General features: G+C 45.8%; 2 protein-coding genes and 2 non-coding genes across 4 annotated transcripts; 3 read left to right on the forward strand and 1 right to left on the reverse strand.

Annotated features, from left to right (window-relative positions):
* Positions 1 to 181: 181 nt before the first annotated feature.
* Positions 182 to 25,987, reverse strand: LOC118421715 (cytosolic phospholipase A2-like). The gene is made up of 16 exons (XM_035829197.1): positions 25,588 to 25,987; positions 24,619 to 24,700; positions 15,677 to 15,945; positions 15,463 to 15,500; positions 14,704 to 14,839; positions 14,248 to 14,384; positions 13,142 to 13,364; positions 12,688 to 12,802; positions 11,469 to 11,606; positions 5,980 to 6,066; positions 4,764 to 4,867; positions 3,800 to 4,034; positions 2,998 to 3,188; positions 2,180 to 2,366; positions 1,699 to 1,856; positions 182 to 1,332 (listed from the first exon to the last, which is right to left on the reverse strand). The coding sequence occupies exons 1-16, from the start codon at positions 25,630 to 25,632 to the stop codon at positions 1,174 to 1,176; spliced, it is 2,304 nt and encodes a 767-aa protein (XP_035685090.1). The 5' UTR covers positions 25,633 to 25,987; the 3' UTR covers positions 182 to 1,173.
* Trnak-uuu lies at positions 5,452 to 5,562 on the forward strand. The gene is made up of 2 exons: positions 5,452 to 5,488; positions 5,527 to 5,562. It is a non-coding gene; the product is annotated as a tRNA-Lys (tRNA).
* LOC118421717 (gastrula zinc finger protein XlCGF57.1-like) lies at positions 6,504 to 11,016 on the forward strand. The gene is made up of 2 exons (XM_035829199.1): positions 6,504 to 6,807; positions 8,151 to 11,016. The coding sequence occupies exon 2, from the start codon at positions 8,153 to 8,155 to the stop codon at positions 10,115 to 10,117; it is 1,965 nt and encodes a 654-aa protein (XP_035685092.1). The 5' UTR covers positions 6,504 to 6,807; positions 8,151 to 8,152; the 3' UTR covers positions 10,118 to 11,016.
* On the forward strand, positions 12,161 to 12,271 carry Trnak-uuu. The gene is made up of 2 exons: positions 12,161 to 12,197; positions 12,236 to 12,271. It is a non-coding gene; the product is annotated as a tRNA-Lys (tRNA).
* Positions 25,988 to 26,569: the final 582 nt, after the last annotated feature.

The following is a 26,569-nucleotide window of genomic DNA, read 5'->3' on the forward strand; positions in this document are numbered from 1 at the left end:
TGTGTGTCTATGTGTGCTCGTGCATGTGTGTGTGTGAGTGTGTCTGTGAGTATATGTCTGCGTGTGTACATGCGTGTCTGTCTGTGTGTACATGCGTGTCTGTGCGTACGTGTGTGTGTGTGTACATGTGTGTCTGTGTGCTTGTGTGTCTGCGTGTTTGCTTGTGCGACAGACAGCTAGATTGTGGCGATAAATCCTTTATTAAAATGCGCTTTTTTTTACAGAATATCAAGTCAGAATAGATCACAAATGCAGATATCTGGCGTCAGAATATTCACATGTGTCATTTCAAAACGTCCTGGCAAAAACTTCCTCCTGTTTAATGATAGGCGCCTATGCAAATCCACAATTTACTGATAATGTATAACATTGAAATTCAACGGTCAACGTAAGTTACCATTACAGCATTTACAGCTTACAATGGCTGGTTCATAGCGGTACAAATCCTACAGCCCTTTGGCTGCACACGGAGCAATGTTGTCGTATTGAGGTCACCTGAGTTAGCGCCGAATGGCGGCCGCTCCAGATTCTTGCGATTTAGCCCTGCCTATTGTAAACTCCTCACAATTCAGCCCCTGGCCACGAAGAGAGAGTAGTTGGCCCACCAAATAAAATAGAATGCACATTAGAGTTATATTTCTACTTGTGTGCTTTTGTTTGTTTTTTCGTTGTTGTCCGGAGTCATCCAGTGACCCGATGTCATCTCTGTCCCCGAGTTCGGCACCCCCCCCCCATCTCGCTCACTGTAAGTGTCCGCTACGATAACGGGATTGTAAAACATTTCAAGGCAACTCTCTCTAAGATTTAATTAACAAATGCGAAACCAAAACTTGAAAAATTGCAACAGGAAATTAATATATAACACATATACAATATGTTAAAGAAAAATAAGTTAAAACAGAAAGCGACTCCTGAGTTTGCATAATTCTACGCTATTGTTCACTCAACGTCAACTTCTGATGACGTAAGGATGACGTCATTACACAATTAAAATACAGTTTGTATTACGTTCCTCTGAATTATCTTTGCTAGAACTGACACTTACAGGACATTTATATAAAACTAAATTTTACACATTGTTCGCATTAATATCAAAACTTTGTTCTAGTCCCTGCAAAAATCGTTGCATAATGATTTTGTTTGTTTGTTTGTTTGTTTGGCGTCTCCATGGCATCACGTGTCCGAGTCGATGGAGAAAGTTCTGATCAGCTGTCGAAGTTTCTTCTTGGAATTCTTGAAGGAGTTTCTCTTGACGTCAGCGAGGTCAAGGTTCGGCCTGGGGCCTCCTCTGCGCCTGCGCTGTACGCACTCCGCTATGTTGTCTTTGATGATCTGAAGGTCAAATAAAACATTCATTATTGGCTACTAAAAGGTCACTATGTTGTTAGATACTGAAATCCATGATTAACCTAAAATTGCTACATGATAATACATATTTTCACATGATAGTCCGCACTACTTAGTGCGTAGAATTTTGATACTCAGTTTGTATTTCTATCTTGTAGCTTGCAGTTGGAGTACTTTCCATTTTGTCAATAAAGTTTCCTCATTAGAAAGAAGACACTCTGAGATAAGGTACTACAATACGACGTCCAGACTGGTTGACTGGTCCAGACTGGTGTTGAACTCTATGAGCTGAGCCAGCCTGTCGGGTCAGGGGTTAGAGGTTAGAGGTGAGAGGGTAAAGTTTTTACTCACATCCAGACTGAGCAGCGTGTTGAACTCCATGAGCTGCGCCAGCCTGTCAAACGCCTTGTGCGGGTAGCAGAAGTTAAAGGTCGAGAAGGGCGTGTTCGGGTCATCGAACAGGTCAAAGTTCGCGAACTCCAGCTCCTCTTCTGTCTCTCTTTTTACACCTGAAACGATGGCGTCAAGATAAGTGAGCACGAATTAATGACGTTTGATGACTTCAAAGTGAATGGTGAACTGTTCTGTTTGCCACATGAAATAGTTTTCATGAACTCTTGTTGTAGGTTACCTTTCGATGCAATAAAGTTGACTTTCTATTTGTTTCCAGAACTAGTTACTGTTGTTCCCTGTTATCACTTTGTTTCTAACGATTCCCTTTGCACTTTTCCCTCTTTTGTTCTGCTCGATGAGGTGAAGCATTTTCCCAGTAGCTACTAGCTTCATTTGAACAATACCGTATAATTTGTATCGTTTTTTGACCAGAACTGACCGGGTTTTGAGAACTTCCTGAACTCGATGTTGACGAGAACGAAGTGGATGACGATGGGGCACTTCTCGTCTGTGGGGTGCTTGAAGACGTAACACTCCTTCATCCCTTCTCGGTCAAACACGCTGGTGTCTATGGGCGGGAACGGGACTCCGTTTATACGGGCCCACTTCTCGGCTAGCAGCAGTTCCTAGGGGAGTAAACATAAACATAAACATAAACAACAGCATCTCCTGGGGTAAACATAAACATAAACATAAACAACAGCATCTCCTGGAGTAAACATAAACATAAACATAAACAAACACGCTGGTGTCTATGGGCGGAAACGGGACGCCGTTTATCCGGGCCCACTTCTCGGCTAGCAGCAGCTCCTGGAGTAAACATAAACATAAACATAAACATGAACAAACACGCTTGTGTCTATGGGCGGAAACGGGACTCCGTTTATACGTGCCCACTTCTCGGCTAGCAGCAGTTCCTGGAGTAAACATAAACATAAACATAAACAAAAGCAGCTTTTAGAGTAAGCAAAAGCACAATGTTAGTGTCGGGGGCTATATATTTCAGGGTAATCAAGCAGTTTGACATATCATTCAAATCCGAAACGCTATGATGCTTAGTTCTTGCCGTGTAGAAAATTGAAGAATATTGCCGAGCTCTATGTGCCCCATCTGCACCCGTATACGCACCTTCCCCAGTGACCGCTCCACCCTATGACCCCCCCTTCCCTCTGTGCACCCTATGCACGTCCCTTACCCCATGTGCGCTCCCTTTGCACCTCCTAAGTATTCCCTCCCCCGTGCACATATCAAACCTACCCTGAAGGGCCGACTGGAGTCGCTGGTCCGCGCGCTGAAGTCGTACGAGATGATGAGGTCCACGTCACGCTGCGGCCGCAGGACGGCCGGGAAGGGCGAGTTGAAGGTCAAGCCGCCGTCCACCATGTACAGCTTCTTCTCCTCCACGTTCAGCGGCTCGTGGATGCCGTCAAACTCGTCTTCTGTGGCGACTGGGGGGAGGGGCCAGAGATATCAGTACCAAGGTCACGTCAAACGTGTCTTCTATAGCGACTGGGGGGAGGGGGGCAGAGATATCAGTACCAAGGACAGTAGAGGTCAAGTCAAACCCGTCTTCTGTAGCGACTAGGGGGAGGTGGGCAAAGATATCAGTACCAAGGACAGTAAAGGTCATGTCAAACTTGTCTTCTGTAGCGACTGGGGGGGCAGAGATATCAGTACCAAGGACAGTAAAGGTCACGTGAAACTCGTCTTCTGTAGCGACTAGGGGGGGGGGCAGAGATATCAGTACCAAGGACAGTAAAGGTCACGTGAAACTCGTCTTCTGTAGCGACTAGGGGGAGGGGGGCAGAGATATCAGTACGAAGGACAGTAAAGTTCACGTCAAACTCGTCTTCTGTAGCGACTAGGGGGAGGGGGGGCAGAGATATCAGTACCAAGGTCAGTAAAGGTCACGTGGAACTCGTCTTCTGTAGCGACTGGGACAAGGTCATGTGCAGAAACAGGAAGGACATTGCAGCTTCCGTCAAATTTGACAAGAACTCGGGCGGGCTATATAATCACAAGTACAGACATATAACACTAAATAGTGGAAGTGACTTACTTGACTGGTTCGGCAGTGCGTATGCCTGCCTGCGTATGGGCGGGGGTGTGAATGGGGAGATGGGGTATGTGTTGTTGAGGGAGAGCCCCCGCATGAAGTTGTGAACCTTCCCCGCGCGACCCTCGCGTGTGGCGAAGAGCGAGGACCCGGTGAACACCGACATGAGCCAGTTATTGTAGAACCCGGTCTGGGACGGCTTCTTCTGCCGGCCGTCTGCCGAGCTCTGCTGACAAAACTATAACAAACAAACAAATAAACAAATATGAGCCAGTTATTGTAGAACCCCGTCTTGGACGGCTTCTTCTGCCGGCCGTCTGCCGAGCTCTGCTGACAAAACTGGAACCATTACTAGCAAGAGCTAGTCATTGTAAGACGAGATGGCTTTTTCTGGCTCTGCTGACAAAATTGTAACGGACAAATATTAAAATTTCCCGGGCCAACTTAAACTGCGTTTTGTTTTCTAGATCATGCTTGCACCTACAAGAAGAGAAAGATGCTTACACAACGGAAGATTAATTTTACATTCAAAATACATACATATATGCATTCATGACCAACTTCCGACCATAACGCGACTAAAAACACATTCACAACCAACTCACGACCATACCGCGACGAAAACACATTTACAACCAAACCCGATCTTACTGCGACTAAAAACACGTTCAAGACCAACTCCCGACTAGACTGCGACTAAAAACACATCCACGACCAACTCCCGACCATGCCGCGACTAAAACACATTCACGACCAACTCCCGACCATATCTCACATATTCACGACCAACTCCCGACCATATCTCACATATTCACGACCAACTCCCGACCATATCTCACATATTCACGACCAACTCCCGACCATATCTCACATATTCACGACCAACTCCCGACCATATCTCACATATTCACGACCAACTCCCGACCATATCTCACATATTCACGACCAACTCCCGACCATGTCTCACCTCGTCGTCGTCGCTCTCGCTGTCGTCATCCAGGAAGCTGTTTGTCCTCTCCAGCTTCTTCTTCTCTGCCTTCTCTCTCTGCGCGTCCCGCGCTAACGTCTCCTCTGGAGGATATGGACATTTTTATCATAACTTTTTGTTTGTTTTATTCAGGTTTCCATCAATGTTAGCGATATATGTCGTTTCAATATTCCGTAACAATGCATAACTTTACGGAATGTAAGAAACAGAACCTGTACGATTTGCAGACAGAAAATGTAAAAAAATCAAATGAGGTAACTCAAATTTCGTATGACATTCAACGATTGTTTACACATATTCATCAGCAAGTCAATATATATCATCATCATAGAAGTCCTGCTTTAGATCATAATTTTCGGGCCAGCAAAGTTTACTTAGAAATATTTCGATTTAGAAAATATTTTGTTTTTAATGCGTACAGCTGTGTTACGGAATATGGGCATTAATTTAAGACAACAACAAAAGTCTTTTATAGAGCTGTTACTTTTCAGCAGAAATACGCGTTTAAAAGGATGATCATGACATAAGCTAAATTGCACATTAAAGATCTGCACAACAGAGAATCGGTAACACATGGAACTACATAATTATATGCTCATCTACGTTCACGCCTTTGTAACGACAGTTGAGTGAGAAATTGCCGAAAACTAACACTCTGTCCGCGAGCGCCCGGTTAGCTCAGTCGGTAGAGCATCAGACTTTTAAGCCTGTCGCTGCCTCAGTCGGAGGTTCGGGTCCGGATATCTGAGGGTCAGGGGTTCAAGTCCCCTATCGGGCGGTTTTTTTTGTGTTGGCTTTAATTCTTCTGTTCAATTCTTAGATGCTTGTCGCTGTGTCTTTTATTCGTAAACTCTTATTTGGATACGCCGGTGAAGGTTAGACATCTAGGTAATAAAATACGTCAAAAAAAGCTACTCAAGCAGCTGGATATGATTTTGGAAACGGTCAGACACTTCAGACAACCGTGTGTTAACATGTTATTTGGATAAACTTCCTGGCACATTTGATCAATCGCTGACATGACGTATATGCAAAAGCACGTGCCACTGATCACGTGTCGCGAGTTAACGTTTGAAAGTGACTGATCATTATTGACCCTGAAAAATTGTCATTGAGATTCGTATCCGTGTATCGTGTATTGAGTCGGAAGAAAGTCAGATATTGTACTATGTTGATTTGGATAAGCAGAACGTACCCAGCTCCTTCTGCAGATCCTCCGGTTCGCTTTTCTTTTCCATCATCAGACGGTTGAACAGGATGGTGAAAGCGCTGCCCCAGATTCCTGCAGAATATTGTAAAACAGTTCAATAAATAATAATTACTTTTATAACTTGGGACGACCTTATAAGTATTGATAGCGTCATCGTGATTTGCATGAATCATCGTCTTGCAACAAGGAACTACCAGAAAAATAAAATTAATATCAACTTCGAGTAGAAGTCACTATCAACGAATAGAGGTGTTTTAGAAGTGCTCAGGTATGATATAAGTTGGACAGTTTCAGGCGTGAAATCTCTACACTGTAGAACCAACACAGTTATCCAGAAGCCTTAGGGTGACCCGAAATGTGAGGCTATGAAAGCGAACCGTATTGCACCAAGGACGTCCTTAATCGCACTATATATCAACCACCGATAAAGTACTACTCTTTGCCGCGAGCATTACGCATCGCCAGCCTTACTCATACTGCGATGTAATAATTAGTTACGTAACTGTGCTGCCTGTTGCAAAACGATTAGCGGAATGCAGCGGAACTGCAGCGCCAAGCCACCAGCTGTGTTTACACACAGCAACCCGACTCTCCTAGGTGACCTTTGCCCCCACGGTTCGCCCGGTTTCCCAACTTCCCGTTTGGCTGTCCGCCATTTTTTTGGAGACGTGGCAGCCAGAGTTTTCTCAGTCTAATCTTACGCGAAGTTTTAAACACCTGTCGTTACTTTCTCAACGACGCAACGCCGTGAGGCGACAGGTGGGGACTTTGTGCACTGCCGACGCTACCTGTTCCGTGATAACACCGCGCCAGGTGAGAATCTAACTTGTCTTTTAGAAGGGCAAAAGTTGGGCGTCACTAGTAGGGGAGGGGTAAGTGCAAACAGGACGGACGAGTCCATTCCGTTCGTCGTAGGGGTGGCAATACTATGTTCATAAAAATTACACTTTGTTTACCTTCTCCATGTACATTATACGTTTTACCCGTGTATGCTCATCGATGTATTTTGGGTGATATGTCAAACTTGAAGGCTCTCGACTCGAGACATAAACAATCCCGCATGCCTGAACATGTACTAAAAATACTTGAGATACAAACTGTTTGAAAAGTTGGGAGCCTTCACCTTTGACATACTACCCACGATGCATTTCGCTGCGCATGATCAGTTGAAACCTTGAACCTTCTTATTGGTAGAAATATGCAACTTTGTAAGGTAAGTACTAGTACCATGATGTCTACTCCAGAATGTAAAATGATTGTATCTAAGAATGTTTATGCTCAAAACAAAAGTTACTCATTTGTACCCAGCCCTACTCTCCAAGCAGAGGTTAGGCTTCGGCTGTTTTTTAAACGTTTTTTTTTAGTCGTTTTTATCGGGCTTTCTATTTTTTTCATTTACCGGTAATCTTGCTGTGTCAAAACCTAACTTGGCTGGTGTACTTCAAGAAAAATGAAAAAATAGAAAGTCCGATAAAAACGACTAAAAAACGTTAAAAAGCAGCCGGAGCCTAACCTCTGCTTGGAGAGTAACCAGCCCGACTGAAGCATTACAGTGACGGACAGTGGAGCCGGTCAGAAACGTTAGACCTTTAGAAAACGTTTCCAGCTGCTTGAGGAACTTCCGTTTTGCTTGTGTTATTACCTTAATGCCTAACCAGGTGATGTTTTATATTTTATGTTATGTCTTTCCTAATGAGACTGACAAATGTTTTCCACGTTTTAGGGTCACCTTATTTTGAAATTGTCGCTTACTAGTAAAAATTTTACGTTTTCGTTACTTCGATTTTAAATATAGATTGATTGATTGATTGATTGATTGATGCAAAAAGGAATGGCCTTTTGCTTGTAACTGATATTACCGTTCTAGTTCATTAAAGTAGAGTCGACTCATTCCTCAGCTAACCGACATCTCTCGCACCGCAGTCACCCCTCAGTTACACATCTGGAGCCGAATAGTTCAAGTTTAGCTATAGAGTTTTAGTTTGTTTGAACCTTTGTTAAGTTTATTTCATGAAAGTTCAAATCGGCCTGCAGGCCACTTTTCATTGAGTATATACAGTTTACATCAATTGAAGTCCTAATGAGTCTTATAAGTTTATTCACACAGTCTGATATTGCCTTTCCAGTATTTTTCTGTATTTATTCATTGTTTATAGATATGGACGAGACAATGTGTGGCGTTGCCTCTGAACATCCTGGGGACGAGACCTGCTGTGGGTCTCCCTCTGAACATCCTGGGGACGAGGCAAGCAGTGGGTCTCCAACCGAACATCCTGGGGACGAGACCAGCTCTGGGTCTCCCTCCGAACATCCTGGGGACGAGTCAAGCCGTGGGTCTCCCTCCGAACATCCTGGGGACGGGAACACGACTGGAACGGGTAGTTTGAACGAACACGTGACCAAGCGCGTGGCCAAGAACGTGACCAAGCACGTGACTAAGCGCCTGACCAAGCGCCGGATCCGGGAGAGACGCTACAAGTGTGATCAGTGCGACTACGTCGCCACACAGAAAAGCAACTTGGACCGCCATATGGCCAAACACACCGGTGCGAAGCCCTACAGGTGTGATCGATGCGGGTACAGGACGGCGTACAAGTCCACCATAGTCCGCCACATAACTAAACACACAGGTGAGAAACCCTTCACCTGTAAGCAGTGCGGGCTCGGAGCTGCTTCCCAGAGTAACCTAGTCGTGCACATGAGAACTCACACCGGTGAGAGACCCTACCAGTGTGAGCAGTGCGAGTATTCCGCTGCGCAGAAGCACAACTTTGTCCTGCACATGCGCAAACACACCGGTGAGAAGCCCTACGCGTGCGCAGAATGCGGGCACAAAATGGCGTCTAAGTCGGAACTGATTTCCCACGTGAGGATCCACACAGGAGAGAAACCGCACAAGTGTGACCAGTGCGACTTCTCCACCGCGCACAGAACCAGCTTCACTCAACACAAGCTCACCCACACAGGGGAGAAACCCTACCAGTGTGAGGTATGTGCGTACAGAACGGGTCAAAAAGAGCACCTCGCTAGACACATGAAAACCCACTCAGGGCAGAAACCTTACGTTTGCGGGGTATGTGGCCACAGGACGGGCGATAAGTATAACTTGGCCAGACATATGAGAACACACACAGGTGAGAAACCCTTCAAATGTGACCAGTGCGACTATTCTTCTGCACGGAAAAGCCACTTGGACCTACACGTGCTTACCCACACCGGTGAGAAACCGTACGTGTGCGAGGAGTGCGGTCACAGGTCAGCCGGCTGGTCTAACATGGCCAGGCATAAGAAACAACACTCGGCGGAGAAACCCTACAAGTGTGAGCTCTGCAACTTTTCCGCCACACAGAAGAATAACCTAGCCCGGCACATGCACCAACACACAGGAGAGAAACCCCACGCCTGCAGTAAGTGTGACTTCAGGACGGCCCACAAGGTAAGCCTGACATCGCACATGCGGAAACACAGGGGAGAGAAACCCTACAAGTGCGACATGTGTGACTACTGCACTGCGTTCAGGAGCAACCTGGCCCGCCACAAGGCGACCCACAGTGGAGGGAAACCCTACATGTGCGGGGAGTGCGGCTTCAGGTCAGGTAACCGGGCTGCCCTATCCCGACACGTGAAGACTCACGAGGGGGAGAAACCCTACAAGTGTGAGCAGTGTGACTTCGCTCACATGGAGAGGCGTGGGTTAGACCGACACATGATGAAACACACAGGGGAGAAACCCTTCATCTGCGAGCAGTGCGGGTACAGGTCGGTGGAGAAGGCGCAGCTCGCGCGGCACATCAGATCCCACACAGGAGAGAAACCCTACAAGTGTGACCAGTGCGACTTCGCTGCCGCTGACACGAGCTACCTCACCCGCCACATCCTGAAACATCACACCGATGAGAGACCCTACAGGTGCGAGACCTGCGGCTTTAGGACGAATGACCCGTCCGTCCTGTACCACCACAGAAGGAAACACACAGGGGAGAAACCCTACAAGTGCGACCAGTGCGACTATGCTTCCACACAGAAGCGCAGTTTAGCGTGGCACAGGCTAGACCATATGGGTAAGAAGCCTTCTACGTGTGCGGGCAGTGGGGGTACAGACCCGGCGAAAAGTCAACCTTAACCGCGCATTTAGAGCATACTGTATTACTGTAACATGTGTAAACTGTTACTTCGTGGAGACTGAAATTAGGTTTCTCGGCTGGGCTAAAAAAAAAGGACTTTTCCCGGTGTTTTCGATGCCGTAGTACAAAATTGTCATATTTAACCGCCGAAAAAAAAGCCGCGACGAATATTTACTCAAGTTTTACAAGAAAACCCCTACATGTATACGGAGGGTGGATACAGGGTGCGTGCCTGCACTAGTGGTCTGGAAGGTATACACAATTCCCAGTGCCTACAGGTTCTGTCTACATTAGATATGTACAAGTGAGATTGGCATAAACGTCACTAATCAACATAAGTTATCATCCGTCGATGTAGGTTAGACATCCAGGTAATAAGATATGCCAAAAAGCAGTTACTCAAGCAACTGGATATGATTTTGGAAACGGTCAGACGTTTCAACTGGAATCCACCAGTTTTTGTCAGTGACACTTGACGCTTTTTGGCATAAGTTATCATCGTGGACTGTCCAGATTAAACTGATAAATTCTTAAAGCCGCCGTCAAAAGACGTTGTTGCGTAGGTAAGAATTTCTAAATACGGACATTACCAATAGTGTGTAAATAGGTTAATACAATAGAAAATATGACAGTATTAGAAAATGTAGTATTAAAGATAGTTCAAGCTATATTGGAAATAATTGTATTTACTGTTACAAAATCATTGTGTCTGTCTCGGCGTTGTAGACAACACTGGACTGTCCCTGTACTTCTGTTGTGCCAATCGACTTTTTGTGTTATAAACAATGTTTATCCAATCAGATTGAAACCCCCTTGATGACAAGTTACCGTATCATCGTTCTCCTTGTAACTTTCATTATTTTCTGTATGAAATATAATAAAGAAACGAATGCTCGCATATTACGCGTAATGACTTGCATGATTCCATTTTGTTGAACCTCTTATAACCAAGCAGCCCATGTTTGTTTGTTTGTTTGTTTACTCACCCATGATGAAGTGCAGCGGCGCCTCTGGAAACCGCTTGGCCAGACAGCCCATGTTTGTTTGTTTGTTTGTTTGTTTGTTTGTTTGTTTACTCACCCATAAGGAAGTGAAGCGGCGCCTCCGGAAACCGTTTGGCCAGACAGCCCATGTTTGTTTGTTTGTTTGTTTATTTGTTTACTCACCCATGAGGAAGTGTAGCGGCGCCTCTGGAAACCGCTTGGCCAGACATCCCATGTTTGTTTGTTTGTTTGTTTGTTTGTTTGTTTGTTTGTTTACTCACCCATAAGGAAGTGAAGCGGCGCCTCCGGAAACCGTTTGGCCAGACAGCCCATGTTTGTTTGTTTGTTTGTTTGTTTGTTTACTCACCCATGAGGAAGTGTAGCGGCGCCTCTGGAAACCGCTTGGCCAGACATCCCATGTAGAACTTGCTGCCGAACAGCTCGGTGCGCATGAAGGTCCCGTACTTCGCCATGCCGACCTCGTACGGCGTGAACTCCACCCATTCTGTGGGAAACAGGTAAATACGTCAATGTTTGTTTGTTTGTTTGTTGGAAGGTCCCGTACTTCGCCATGCCGACTTCATACGGTGTGAACTCCACCCACTCTGCAGGGAACAAGTAAATAAGTTAATGTTTGTTTGTTTGTGTGTTTGTTTGTTTGTTATTTGTTGGAAGGTCCCGTACTTCGCCATGCCGACCTCGTACGGTGTGAACTCCACCCACTCTGCAAGTAACAGGTTTAAATCGTTATTACCTTCGCCAAGGGGCAAAGCGTGAGTTCACATGTCTAAAGTGTAAAGTTTAATACTGAAGAACAATATTGACAATATTCCGTCTGAGCAAGGAGGTTGTTGGTCTGACAGAGCTGTCCATCAAATTAAACGGAAGGAAAACCTCACCGTACCCGTAATATTTTGAGTGTGTAATTGAAAACATTGTGTGGATAACACGTAAACAGTCTCATTCATACTAATTAAGATACAAACGCTAAATCTCAGATAACAGGTATTGCAACAGGCTAACAGCTACAGTAGTACTCGTGTAATTAACGCCACGAGCGCCCGGTTAGCTCAGTCGGTAGAGCATCAGACTTTTAAGCCGGTCGCTGCCTCAGTCGGAGGTTCGGGTCCGGAAATCTGAGGGTCAGGGGTTCAAGTCCCCTATCGGGCGGGTTTTTTACTTATTTTTCTTTTACGTCTTCCACACGTAAGCATATAGTATACTCTCAATTTTAGAACCGATCTTGCGCGAAATTGTGAACTTTTTATCGGCACCAGTAATCGAAAAAGGCGAAGACATTGAATACAGATCAGAGGAACAGATCTCCTCAGTCATGACAAGGTCTCGCGGGAACGTACAGACATAGCAACTCTCGCAAGATTTCTACAGTTTCTCGCGAGAATCCTCAGATACCATATGGCAATGTCTCGCGAGAGCGCACAAACATGGCCATGTCTCGCGAGAACGTACAGGCATGGCAAAATCTCGTGAGATCTCGACAGACACGGCAAAGTCTACGAGATCTATAAAGAAATGGTAAAGTTTTGCGAAAATCTGCAGATATGACAAATCTCGCGAGAACGTACCGTGGAAGACGAGAGCTGCTACGTCATGTCTGACGTGTACACACGTCAACAGCGGCATGGGCGCCTGGCCGTCCTGGATCTTCTGCTGCATGTCCGACAGCTTAAAGTCAAGTCTCTGTGGGGGGGGGGGGTGTCATTGATTAGACTTGGAGACATTTCTGCACTTTGCAAGACAACCAAAATGCTGCCTGACACTTTGAGAAAAAAATAGAACACCTCCTGCAATGAAATGGAGATATCAAAGAAAATAGCACTTGGAAATAATGAACACTTCGTCATTTGTTCCATGTCCAAAATTTCATCATTGCATACAGTAGCTGTCAGGCAATGGTGATACAGTACATAAAATGTTGACCATTAGAAATTGTTTTGATGTATCAAATGGCAACTGGCCACACTGAGACAGAAGGGGTAAAAGACATAACACAAGAGAAATTTAAGACATTTTCCTCACATCTTTGATGAGCGTCTCGCCAACCAGGTGTCCGAAGAAGTCGGTGAAGCTGACAGGCTGCCCTAAGTTCCGTTTCCGCATGATGGCGTCCGTGTACCGGTACAGCAGGTGCGGCTTCAGCAGGTAGAACAGGCTCGAGTCCACGTGGTGCTTCAGTTCCTCCTGCAGATCGCCAGGCGGCGCTTTCGGCCAGTCCTTGTGGGAGTACAGTGTGGAGATGTACCTAAGAAATTGGAAAATATACAAGTATTACGCAATCAAAAATATGAAAGCTGGAAGAAGAAAGAAACATAAGAGTAAGGCAAACCTTGAACACAAGGCAAACCTTAAGCAATATTGACCAGAAGCTAAATCTAGGAAAATAACAAGTAGTCAATGATTCATCAGTACCACGGACAGATTAGAAAAGGGACCCTGACAACCCCACCAGGTAAGTGGCACAGTCCATAACTACTCACCATGAGGACCCTGACACCCCCACCAGGTAAGTGGCACAGTCCATAACTACTCACCATGAGGACCCTGACACCCCCACCAGGTGAGTGGCACAGTCCATAACTACTCACCATGGGGACCCTGACAACCCCACCAGGTAAGTGGCACAGTCCATAACTACTCACCATGAGGACCCTGATACCTCCACCAGGTAAGTGGCACAGTCCATAACTACTCACCATGAGGACCCTGATACCCCCACCAGGCAAGTGGCACAGTCCATAACTACTCACCATGGGGACCCTGACAACCTCACCAGGTAAGTGGCACAGTCCATAACTACTCACCATGAGGACCCTGACAACCCCACCAGGTAAGTGGCACAGTCCATAACTACTCACCATGAGGACCCTGACAACCCCACCAGGTAAGTGGCACAGTCCATAACTACTCACCATGAGGACCCTGACAACCCCACCAGGTGAGTGGCACAGTCCATAACTACTCACCATGAGGACCCTGACAACCCCACCAGGTAAGTGGCACAGTCCATAACTACTCACCATGAGGACCCTGACAACCCCACCAGGTAAGTGGCACAGTCCATAACTACTCACCATGAGGACCCTGACAACCCCACCAGGTGAGTGGCACAGTCCATAACTACTCACCATGAGGACCCTGACAACCCCACCAGGTAAGTGGCACAGTCCAGCACGCCGGAGTCGGACAGCGCCTTCACGGCCCCCGCCATCCCGATCATGGCGCGGAACCCGCCGCCGGACCCCAGCACCGCCACCCGGGGCACCTGGAACGGGACGGGGATAGGTCATGAACAGAACAACGATTATAGGTCACAAATGGGTGTCCAGAATCCAGCTCAACCCCTAACAACGTGACCCTACATAGCACAGTTATACATATAGATGGAAAATAGAGTTTCCTTCGGGTAATTTCTGTCCCATCATATTACGTGCCACGTAATCACCTCTAAACTTTAACTCCGTATCCTAACCTTTAAACCCACGCCCTAAACCTTTACCACATGAACCCTTGTACTGCTCCCACAAGGTCCCGGATGGCGTACACCTAACCTTTAACCCGTGAACCCTGACCTATAATCTCACCTCCTTGTAGTGCCTGGGCCCCCTCTCCTCCCCAACAAGGTCCCGGATGGCGTAACCGACCCGCTTTTTCCGCGCCACCATGAAGTTTTTTTCCTCGTCACAGAGAGCTAAACTGTAGCGCAGGTCCGGGTGCTGACTGTAATAACAACAAATCATTTAGCAACTAAAACAACAACTACAACAGCAACAACAACGCACATTCACATGCCTATGGCGCTACAGTCTGCCCGATCTTTAAGATCTTTCAAAAATAGCCTCTGTGATCTACTTTCTAGTCTGAACTGAAACTGGAAAACTGTTTCTTGGCTTATTCCATTTTGTGCATTGTGTATAATATATTATGTATTAGCTAAGCCAGTTTCATTGATATTGTAGTGTGTTTATACTATGTATTGACTGGACCTATTCCATTGATAGTGCATTCTGTATATATTAATGGCACAACCATTTTTTTAATTGACAGGTATGTAAATATTTTGTATGTACGTCTTTGTCTTGTCATGAAGTCCAGGAAGATTAGTGGCGTGCCCTAGGGCATGTCACTAATGGATTTTCAAATAAAGTATCAAGTCTGAAAGTCACACACATGTCTCAGTAAGCCCGTCAGAGAGCGAGGCTCTAGCGTAGATCTGGGTGCTGGCTATGGAGTGTAGACAATTATAAATGACAAATTATGAATATTCTTCCTATGCAACTGAACACAACCGCACTTGGAACAGCAAAGTAAGAACAATATAACATAATGAAATTTGTACTCACTTTAATTCTGTCTCGAATTTAATGTAGACTTCTGATGTCTATAAGATAAAAATAAATACCGTAATCGTCAAAATAATTCACGACATCACTGAGTGAAAAAGCGAGAAACTGTATGAATGACAGACTGTTAGTAGTATAATTTAGAAATACATTTTTTAAATGCCATTTAACACTTTATAGTGTAGGAATTGAAGGTTCCAACACAAAATCTTACGCTGTAGAATCTGAATGTTTCTATCCGCGCCTCGAACATCCTGAAGCCGTCCAGCTCGTACGTGACGGTTCCCAGCGACTCGTCGATGGTGTAGTTGGCGTCCCACAGCGTGATGTCCAGGCTGTACTTCTGGCGCTGGTTCGAGTCCAGCAGGAACGTGAAGGTCTCGTGCCACTCAGGGTTCACGTCGTTATCGATGTGGCGCGTTCGGCGCTTCCCTTCTATCGCGCCGTGCAGCTTTAGGGCCACGTACGGGTCCGGGATGTCCACTGTGGGGAGGGGGGGGGGGTAGAAGGGACATGTTAGAACGTTCAAGGCCATGTCTCACACCGATGTGGCGCGTGCGGCGCCTTCCTTCTATCGCGCCGTGCAACTTTAGGGCGACGTACGGGTCCGGGATATCCACTGTGGGGAGGGGGGCGGAGAGAAGCGGTGTTAGAACGTTCAAGGTCATGTCTCACACCGATGTGGCGCGTGCGGCGCTTTCCTTCTATCGCGCCGTGCAACTTTAGGGCGACGTACGGGTCCGGGATATCCACTGTGGGGAGGGGGGCGGAGAGAAGGTACATGTTAGAACGTTCAAGGTCATGTCTCACACAGATGTGGCGCGTGTGGCGCTTCCCTTCTATCGCGCCGTGCAACTTTAGGGCGACGTACGGGTCCAGGATGTCCACTGTGGGAAGGGGGCGGATAAATGAGACATTTTAGAACTAATGAAGGTCACCTTGGATTCACCTTTTTAACAATGAAAATTCATTACACTTCTGTGGCTTTACAGCAAACGTAGGCGACCGTGGTGCAAGTAAAATCTGACACCAACTTTGGCCACCACCCTCTCGATCCAACAGGTGGTTGCAGTTGTACTGTAAGCTGCACGGCGGCGCTGTTTCACTGCTACCCGCCTTCCAATGTGCTCAACGCCCATCTCCCCTGAGTATGTGCCCATCTCCCCTGAGTATGTTTGCTCTACCGTTGACGTTACTTTGACATGTCAATGTGAAGCATTGAAAGAATCGACAGAGCAGAGCCAAAGTGCTAACATAGTTTGAAAGGCGCCCCCTCCCCTGTCAAACGCGTGACCTTGCCGGGTGTCTGACAGGGGTTCCAAAGGCTCGTCACGCCGCAGATTCAGAAACAAACAGCTCCATAGCGGGACAGTGACTCACGTGTCCTTGGGAGAAGCTTATTTTTCACGCTCCATGGGGTAACGTTATATAACAGCGGCGGAAGGGTCCAGAATTTACCAATAGCAACTGTTCCATACCAAGCCAATTACGTCTTTCGACCTTTCTAAGTCTACCACTTTTGAATAATTGTTTGCAACGTACGCGTTAACTTGCAATTCGTATTTAATTGCTTAAACTTCAAGGTATTTTGTATATGTGATACCAAGGAGGTTAAAACCGTTGAGTGGAATGCCCACTGTGGGGAGGGGGGCGGCGAAAATAGAGACGTCAGATTACGTGAAGGTCACCCCTCCCGCTGCGGTTGCCATGGCAGCCGTGTCGCCATGGTAACGGCACCACGCGTCGTGCCACCCCGGCTGGCCGGAGCGGCGCTCCCCGCGGGTTTGGGGCTGAGGTTCCTTTTAGACTCGGGGCGAAACTGGGATCCGTCAAACCGCGGGGGGTCAGGGGTCACCCCGCGGGGGGTCAGAGGGCGGCTAGGGAGGGTTCCGCTGATTTGGCGGGAAAGAAGTTGTCAGAAATCCGACCTTGGCTAACTACCAAAAGAAAAGGGAACAACAAATCCAAAGTATCACTGTTCAACGGACAGTGCATTCCGGTCTGTATGGAATGTACTTAAACTTTAAAAAAAACTCGGCCCTACGTAGTCACACAAGGCTCAGGGGTAGGACAGACGTACATCAAAAATCGCAAAGGTATAACACTGTGTCCCATTTTTTATTCATTATTTTTGGTTGTAATAATTTTTGGTTATAGACCAACACTAGAAACATGCCTAGTTGGGGCCCCTTAAATCCGTGCCATGGTTGCTCTGCTTGCTCAGTCTCTATGTATCGTCTTCCCATAAAACTTGGCCTTTATTGAATTTTACACCCATCAGAGCACAAAACAGCGAGACCGCGGGATTTGCACATGAAACAGTCATGAATTGTCGTTCCGCCTACTTAATTTCCTTTGTGTATTTGCGTAAAATTGGCCAGTAGTCAACTTCGCTCTAACTTTACAGTCAAATTACAAAGCAGTTTAGATGGATTACGTTTCAATTCAATTACCTCTCGCAATTTCAGATTCAAGTTAGCCTCTATTCAGGATTAACACCCAAAGTCTCGCCATAAATACAGATGAACAGACGTTTCAAGTGTGAAATTCTGTGAGGCGCATATCTACTATATGTTCCACCAAGTGTGATAATTTTCATAGTTTTCAAATTTGAGTCGGCTCTTCATTCAAGTTTACACCCAAATCTTAAATTTACAACAAGAACACAGAACACCAGCCCCTTTCTCTGCGACACCACATGACTTATAGCCGAAGGCCAGGGCATCGTACTTCTTCACAAAGCTGCTTTTGTCGCGGGTTTATTCTTGTCGCCTACGCGGCTATATTTGACCGCTGCTCTCATCCTGCACTTCTAAAACCGGCTACAGACCGCGATGCACATCACAGAAGTTTCTTTGTTCTTGGAGACGACTTGGAACCTTCAGACAGCGGGGCGCCTTCGTCTTACAGCATTTCTTAGAAGACGCTGTCGCTCTCCTAGGGTTCAAGGCGTCTTACTCAAGAAAAGACAGACCAAGGAGCTTTTACCAAGCTTCTTGTCAGTATTCTTACTCTTCAAGACAAGCCTTTTTTTGTGTTGTACAGCAAGTAAATGGTTAGGGTAGGTTACGACCAAGCTGGGGGGTGGGGGCATAATATTTACATCTAAGAAAACTTCATAAACTTGCCATGTCCTTACTGAGGACAGGACGCGACCGAAGGGCGGCAGGCACGCCACTGGGCTATTTTTAGCCATCCGAACTATGTTGCTATGGTAACGAGGGCCCGAAATCCCGAAATAGCCCGGCCGAACAAAAGGACCGTATGTATGAAAAGTGCAGTAGTGTAACGACTATTAAGACACTATGACTTAGCCCCTTGATCATATATACATGATTGTATAGTATAGTTTAGTGTACTGGTCTGGCGGGATCTTACTTTGTACAAAAGTGTGTGCGCTAGTTTTAGAATTAAACCGTTGTCAAGGCAACGGGGTAAACTAAAACACACCCTCTCTCTCTGACGTCACATGTTTTATATTTTTACCCGTTTTTGTGCCTCGCGGCCGTTTTTAGCCCGGAAGCGGTTCCACAAAGAGAACCGGTGCTTAACATTAATCTTTCACTGTTTACTCAAGCCCTTTGTTCCCACATTCCAACTTTCTCCAGAAATATTTGTCCTTTCACTAACCCGGCTGAGGAACGCAACTCCGGTGACGTCATTTCCTCTTCTGACGTCAGAACGTCCCAAAACAGATACCTTATATCAATCAATGTATTTAAATCTATTCTTAGGGCCCAACTTTCTTGAGAAATATTTGCCTTTTCACTAAACCAGCTAAAGAACGCATCTACTCTGACGTCATAGTGCCCCGAAACAGATACCTAATATCAATCTTCGTTAATATAATTAAATCGATTCTTAGGGTACGTCCAACTTCCTTAGGAACAAAAATTGTTTCACAACGTTTTCATCTTTCATTGTTCTGTTTGAGCATAATAGGTACATCTAATCAACAACAAAATAAGGTACGGCACCTACTTTCTCTTCTCTTCCAACGTTTCGACAGACTGCCAGCTGTCATCACCAAGGCATAGTAAACTTAACTTTAAGTCACTCAGCCCCAGTAAAAGTTAACTTTGCCATGAGAACAGCTAGCCTGGTATCTAGCCTGGTAGCCTGGTACCTAGTCTCCAAGCAGACCCAACGGTGCCTTAGAAATAGTATCAAAGCTGGCCAGGGACTTGCGGCACGTTTGACTCCCTTAGCCGGCTATCTCCCTTTGGCCGGCTATACTCTTTGCCAGCTTTGATACATTATCTCTAGGGCACCGATGGGTCTGCTTGGAGACTAATGGTACCCAGGCTAGAGAACAGCAGCCAGTCTGTAGAAATATCGGTAGAGTAGGGAAATAAGGTTGCATATCTCAAAAAGCTATGTCGAACATATTTTCATTAGAACTGGCGTGGCATGCGACAAGCCCGAGGTGTTGTTGTCGCCATCCCCACGCGTGTTTGTCTGTGGGACCATTCTTACGCGCTTGTTTACCTTCAACTCTGACTATTGTTCCTCCGCCACCCACGACTAACAAAACATGTCGTCTGTACGAAACCACTCCGCCACAACCGTCCCGAGTTGTCACATATTTTCCATATTGCTCGCATGTTCGACTCATATATCCGCCTACGTAGGCCAGTTTCTTTATAATGTATTCCAAATGCGAGACCAGATTACTCATACATAGCTGTACTGTTATCGATAATGTTTTTTGTTGTTGTTTTGTATGTAGCCTCTTGGTACTATTGTCTGTATAGCTATTAGTTGTTATTAGTTGCCATACATTGTACCTTGTGCGATTTTTTAGCAAAATAAAATTCATTCATTCATTCATAAGTTATACCAACCTCCTTGGTTAAACAGAACAAGAACACAACAGGTCCTCGCACATGAAGCAAACCAACGCACGAGTTGACGGGGCACACAAAACAAGGCTGGGGTCTCCAGAATGCTGTTGTCTGAGCCACAAACAAGATCTGTAGAAGTGTTCAACTGTATATTACCCCCTGATTGATGAATAGAGATGATATCAGCATAAACGTTACTGATTCATGGACCCAAATAATTATAATAAGTGTATGATTTGGGGTCTATTGGATAGTTTTTCTACCTTGGTTTTCCAGTTCAGTGATATTTTGTGCCAGCGGGGCTGTAGAGACATTTGTGTTATTTTTGCAGAGGGCGTTAGATATTTGCTTTTCTGCAGAGGGATGCGAAGTGTGCGTGTTACTAGTATTGCAAAGTATTGCAAAGTATGGGTTATTTCTTACACCTGCGGGTGCGGGGGTGTCATTCTAACAGGTGTGACGTGTGCGTTACTTTTACAGAGGTGTGAAGTGTTTTTTACATTTGTAAAGGGGCGTGTGTTATCGTAAGACAGGTGTGAAGTGTGTTATCGTTACGGATGAACTGCCGTGTAGCGAGTGCCGCTGAAAGGTTTGTTTTGCCGCCCCCCCCCCCCCCCTCCCCCGCAAGGTCTTAAAAAACCGACTAACATTACAGCTAGTAGGTAAAGCAAGACGCTTTTACGTTAGATAGTAGCACAATGCGGTTCGATACGGCTCGCGTGTTTTAGCTTCCAACGTCCAACACCTACGGTGTGCTGGGTTCTTTAACAAGTCAAGTCAAGTCAAGTTTATTGCACGACGATTGCAGCAGGTACAATGTATGGCAAGTAACATGTGTCATTAACATTATTGTTTATGACTGTCCATTGTCACTATGTGTATACCATGTACTTGCAATTAGCCCTCGGGCACGAACTTGCAAATAAACTTCTTCCAATTAACAACTACAAACTATCATGCAGAGGTTGAACTGCATACCCCCTACCCCCAGGCCCCTCAATACAAGGGGCCACTAGGCCACCATCCAAAATATACAGTTTAGCGTTTGGTGGCCACTGACCACTGCTTCTTATGCCCGTGCCACTTCAACCAGTTTGCACACACATTACATTTCCGTTCGCGTAAAAACTAGCTCTTGATCACATTAAAGACAACTGCTCAGGTCGACACTCATGGGAACTTTATATTTTGCATAGCAATTAAAGAGTGTTTTTTGTGTGCATTATCCATTGAAAGTAAACCTGCTCTTTACGTGACAGAGTTACTATACTCACTCGTGACAATTTTCATCACAATAAAATGATTGATGGACTGACGTGAAGTTTAACTAGTATAAAGGGTTAGTTCAGTGATGACAGGGCACTGAAGAGTGCTTCACATTTTCATGTATTTTCCACTCAAACCACTTTTCCCGAGGTAGAGAAACCATCTCCACTTGATCACCCTCATCACAATAACCCGCTAATGAAGTCCCCACTTCAGTCTCGTCATACGGACAGTGTCCATCTCATGACGTACCCCTGGGGATCGTGACGTCACACTAGCTCTATGTCCCGCGCACAGCAAACACTTGTGTACAATCCCCGCACAGTAACCTGTACTTACCTACATAATTCCGTGTTTATCTAACTTTAAGGGTGTGTTTACATCTGAATGCTCCTGTACACATATCCCGACACCGCTCAGAATCTTTAATTCATTGTACCTTTTATGTCATCGTGGAGTGGGGGTCCAACCAAGAGTGCTTGGTTGTCATGAACGTGTTAGTTCATCTGTGTCGGTAGACGCCATACTAGAAAGAAAGTGTTAAACATGCGATGCACCTTCAATCAAAAACCTTCAGTGACAGAAGATAGTGGATAGTGTCCGAAACGTTTTGCCTGGTAACCATACCATCGGGGCCACTCGGGGCCATGCTATAAGTGTAGCCCGCCCGCCTAGTTCATTATAGCACACGCCGTGATTTTTACCGGGTTGGTTTAAGTTACTTCTCCCTCCTCTGTTGGCGAAAACTCAACTAGAGGCCAGATAAAAAGACAGGCTAACAGAAACAGGCCAATGATTAACAGAATGAGTCGGGTAAAATACCTGGCCAGCAACCTATGGCCGTTAGTAAAATCTGTCCAGTTAGTTACTTGCAGAACTCAAGGTTTGTGTATACTATTACTTACATGTCATATACTAATGGAAGCGGCAAGTTGGAATGTTTCAAAGCCAAAAATTTGAAAAATTCTAGTTTCGTTAATTTGCCTGTTTGTTCAACCAATGGTCAAGTACAAGTAACGTAAAGTATGATCTAGTTGCTTGGTTTAAAGGTGTGAATGAAGTCTCCACATGTTATTGTTACCTATTAAGGTTATAGTCTGTAACTACTGAGTGTTAAGAGTAAAGATTTATCGCTAAGCAAACCTCGGAAATGTTTAGAGTTTTGGAACCCGCCGTTTGACCTTTCATGGTCCATTAACGTGACCTCCAAGTGTCCTTGAGGTTCTAACATTCTTTGTTGAACCATTTTGATTGGACACATCAGCGATAATAGAGAAAGTGATCTTGTATCCACAAACACGAAAGGGGAACTTGTAGAATTCTAAGAATATATCTCCAAAGCCAATCGCTCTTTCTGTCTATTAGATTAACTAATCTATCCAACTTTTGATGGAAATTTCTGAAGATTAAGATTAATTCAAAAAGAAATTCGCCGAACTCTAGTAACTCCACGAGACAGAAAAGTGTGATTTTGTACCGTGTATATTACACAATCCCTTCCCGTCAGACATAGCACGTAACGTTTACACACAGCGCATAACCTTTCCCACAGTGCATAGCGCTAGCGTCTTCCCATGGTGCATTGCGCGTGTAGTGTGCTAAGGCCAAGATCAATGGCGACAAAACAGAGAAAGCGGGTAAATTTACTCTCCCCGGTAAGGCGGGTGGTGGGGCTTTGTGTGGGGCTGGCAGAAGTCGTGATAGGTCAGGAAGCGTGGGTAAATACAGGGGACCGGCAAAAACAGCGATAAATCCCCAACACAGCCGCGTGTAAGTAGGGGGTGGGACCGGGTATTACTTTTTTGCTACTCACTAACGCCAGTAATGCGCCAGGGTACACGTGGGTTAGATACAAGGGGACGTCCAAAAACAGGGTTAACTCCTCAAAAACGAGGCCGGGGGGGGGGGGGGGGTGTTGCTAGTGTAGGATTAATGCTGATTTAGATATATCTTGAGATGTGACGACTTTCACAATGCAAAAATAAATTATTTCAGTACTATATATTTGAAACCAACGATCAGTCTAACCGTATATGGAAAGACATACCGCAAACTACCGCACACGACCATGTCCAACAATATTCGGGGATTTTCGGGACCAAAGTCACCGTGGCCGGAAATTCCTGAATATGACCTGGACACGCCAAGTTTCACGGTTGTGTCCGTACAAAGAAGAGATTCCTGGAAATTCTTGTTTTCGTCCAGTAGTTGTTGCAAATGTCAACATGGAGAACCTCATGTAATATTAACGGGAGGCGTTATGTAAGGCAGTTGATTTATGCCTACTCATGTTTACAGTCTGTCCTTGAAATGTCAGGGGAAAACATTAATATGTTACCCGCTGTCAGAAGGAGACATTAATATGTTACCCGCTGTCAGAAGGAGACATTAATATGTTACCCGCTGTCAGAAGGAGACATTAATATGTTACCCGCTGTCAGAAGGAGACATTAATATGTTACCCGCTGACAGGTCAACAATTCTGATGTTACATCCAGGGTTAATCACTGTGGGCTGGGAGGTAAACATTTAAACATACTGCGAACTTACGTAAGTCGCTAAACCATTGTACAATATCTTCGGATTCTCCTGTCGATTTTTCGACAGATGAGCAGGCAAAAAGGCACTTGCCGGTGGGTTCGGCAATGTATATATTATAAAAAATTCAGTGCAAGGGTGACCTACATTTGCGGTACTTAGTTTAAATAGTCAAACATGTACAAGTGACCATCTCTACTTAAAGACCATTTTTGGTGATAATTTTCCCCATTGACACAAGCATTGACAACCTGTCTGTAGCGACAGTCTCTTGACTGGTCTTCTTGTGTAGGTTTAACTGCATGCATTTTTGTTTATTTGTTTGCTTTATGTTGTCTGTCTGTTTGTTTGTTGACTAACCCAAGTCGCCAGCCCAGCCCTTGTTTGTTTGTTTGTCTGTTTGTTTGTCTGTTGACTCACCCAAGTCGCCTGCCCAGCCCAGTATTGTTTGTTTGTTTGTTTGTTTGTCTGTTTGTTTGTTTGTCTGTTTGTTTGTTTGCTGACTCACCCAAGTCGCCTGCCCAGCCCTTGGTGATGTTCTTCCCCCTCAGGACGGTCACGTGCAGCATCAGGCAGGGCCGGTGTTCCACCTGGGGCGGGAAAATCAACCGTTACCATGGCAACGCACAACCCAGCAGCACCAAAGCTACCAGTTACTATGGCAACACAAAAAACATCAAAACTAAAACTACCAGTTACTGTCATAATATAACGTTTTACCCAGCAATATAGAACAATACTGTTACCATGACAATACAAAGGAGTTCAGTGTTCTGTAGTACGCGTATAATGATTTAAAATTGAGATGGATGAAAATTGAGATAGATGAAAATAGAATTTAAACAGACGACATGCCTCACATATCTACTAACTACCATATATGAGCCATTGTAGATATAGTAAGGTCACATTCTAATATCACTGTAGTTATACTTCTATCTGCTTTGTCACCATGACCTAAAAAAATGAGCAAAACGGCCATTCATTCTTTCGTTCATCCGTTAACCCATTCCCTCATTCATTCATTCATTCATTCATTCATAATACAAACTTCGCTCCAACCAACATTCACACGGTCACGTGACAAAAAACACTCATAGGAAAAGCTGAAACCACAGATTGAAGGCATCTCTGGTGCAAAGAAATCTATGAATGAGCCCATCAGCAGATGTTAGGACTGAGGGTCCATTCCGGGTTGCCGTAGATTGGGGGCAATGTCCTGAGCGAACACCCCAGCCCCAGACTGTACAGTTCTTATATCCACAGCGGTTGGGAGGTGTGAAAGTGCCGGGAATGATTAGTGCTGTGTGCATGCCGACACAGGAGCAGCCGTAACCGGGGTTTCCTACAACATCGGGGCACAAATTAAATCACGCTTCGCCAAGGTTGGCTCGGCGCGAGGCACGACGCGTCTTCAAGGACGAGGGTGGCGTTTTAGAGACCTTCTGTGAGTCTAAGACACTAGTACGGACTGTACCTTGTAGGGCGGATCCGCGAACTCGTCCGGCGTGGCGTCCTCCATGCCTGTACGGGGCCCGAGGCGAGGCCGCCCGAGGAAACCCGCGACCCGTCCCGCTGCCCGCCTCCGGCCCTCCCCGCGTGGCAGTGTCGCTATTGGCGAGCAGCGAACAATGGAGAACAGAAGAATGGCCAGCCGGGCGCGCCTTGTGCATACAGACCACACAGGGACTGGAGACCACCGTAAAATCCTCTTTCAAACTATCTCCCTCTCTCCTCTTTTAATACAGCAGAGCACTATCCCTGAGTTTTGGACAAGACGTTGGCGAACCGTCTACGCGCATAGAGGAAAGTCCCAGTTTCTGACGGCGCGTGTTTTGACGGGAGTCTGAACAGACGCACTACTGTACTGACGGGGGATCCTGTTCTGTCGGAGTGTGCCCATCTCCCAGCAATGCGCGTCGGCACACTGCGGCATGCGGACACCAACTCTAAACAAACACTGAAGCACACACGGGAAATGGGAGAGGTTTTAAATGGGAGAGGCGGATCCAGAGGGGATTATTACAGGGGTGGGGAGGGGGGTAATTACTTCAAGCAGATCTTTGGAGCCAAGTTGTGACGGGTTTTGTCTGCGTCCAAGATTTGCCCTTGGGCCCAAGACGTTGCACGGTGCACTTGGCACTTTGTCTCGTTTCTATTGGTGGAGAGCGCGAAGAGAGAACAGGAGATACATGATAATAACCTCTGCTTGGAGAGTAGAATCTTGAGTTTAGCGTTGAAGGGCCTTGAAGCAAAACTTACTAGATGTCCTACTAAAGACAAACACACTCTCTCTCACACACACACACACACACACACACACAAGCATACACGCACACAGACACACATACACACAAACACACACACACACACAAGCATACACACACACACACACACACACACATACACACACAAGCATACACATACACACAAGCATACACACACAAGCACACACACAC

Source organism: Branchiostoma floridae, chromosome 8 (assembly GCF_000003815.2).
Source record: "Branchiostoma floridae strain S238N-H82 chromosome 8, Bfl_VNyyK, whole genome shotgun sequence".
Taxonomy (NCBI): Eukaryota; Metazoa; Chordata; class Leptocardii; order Amphioxiformes; family Branchiostomatidae; genus Branchiostoma; species Branchiostoma floridae.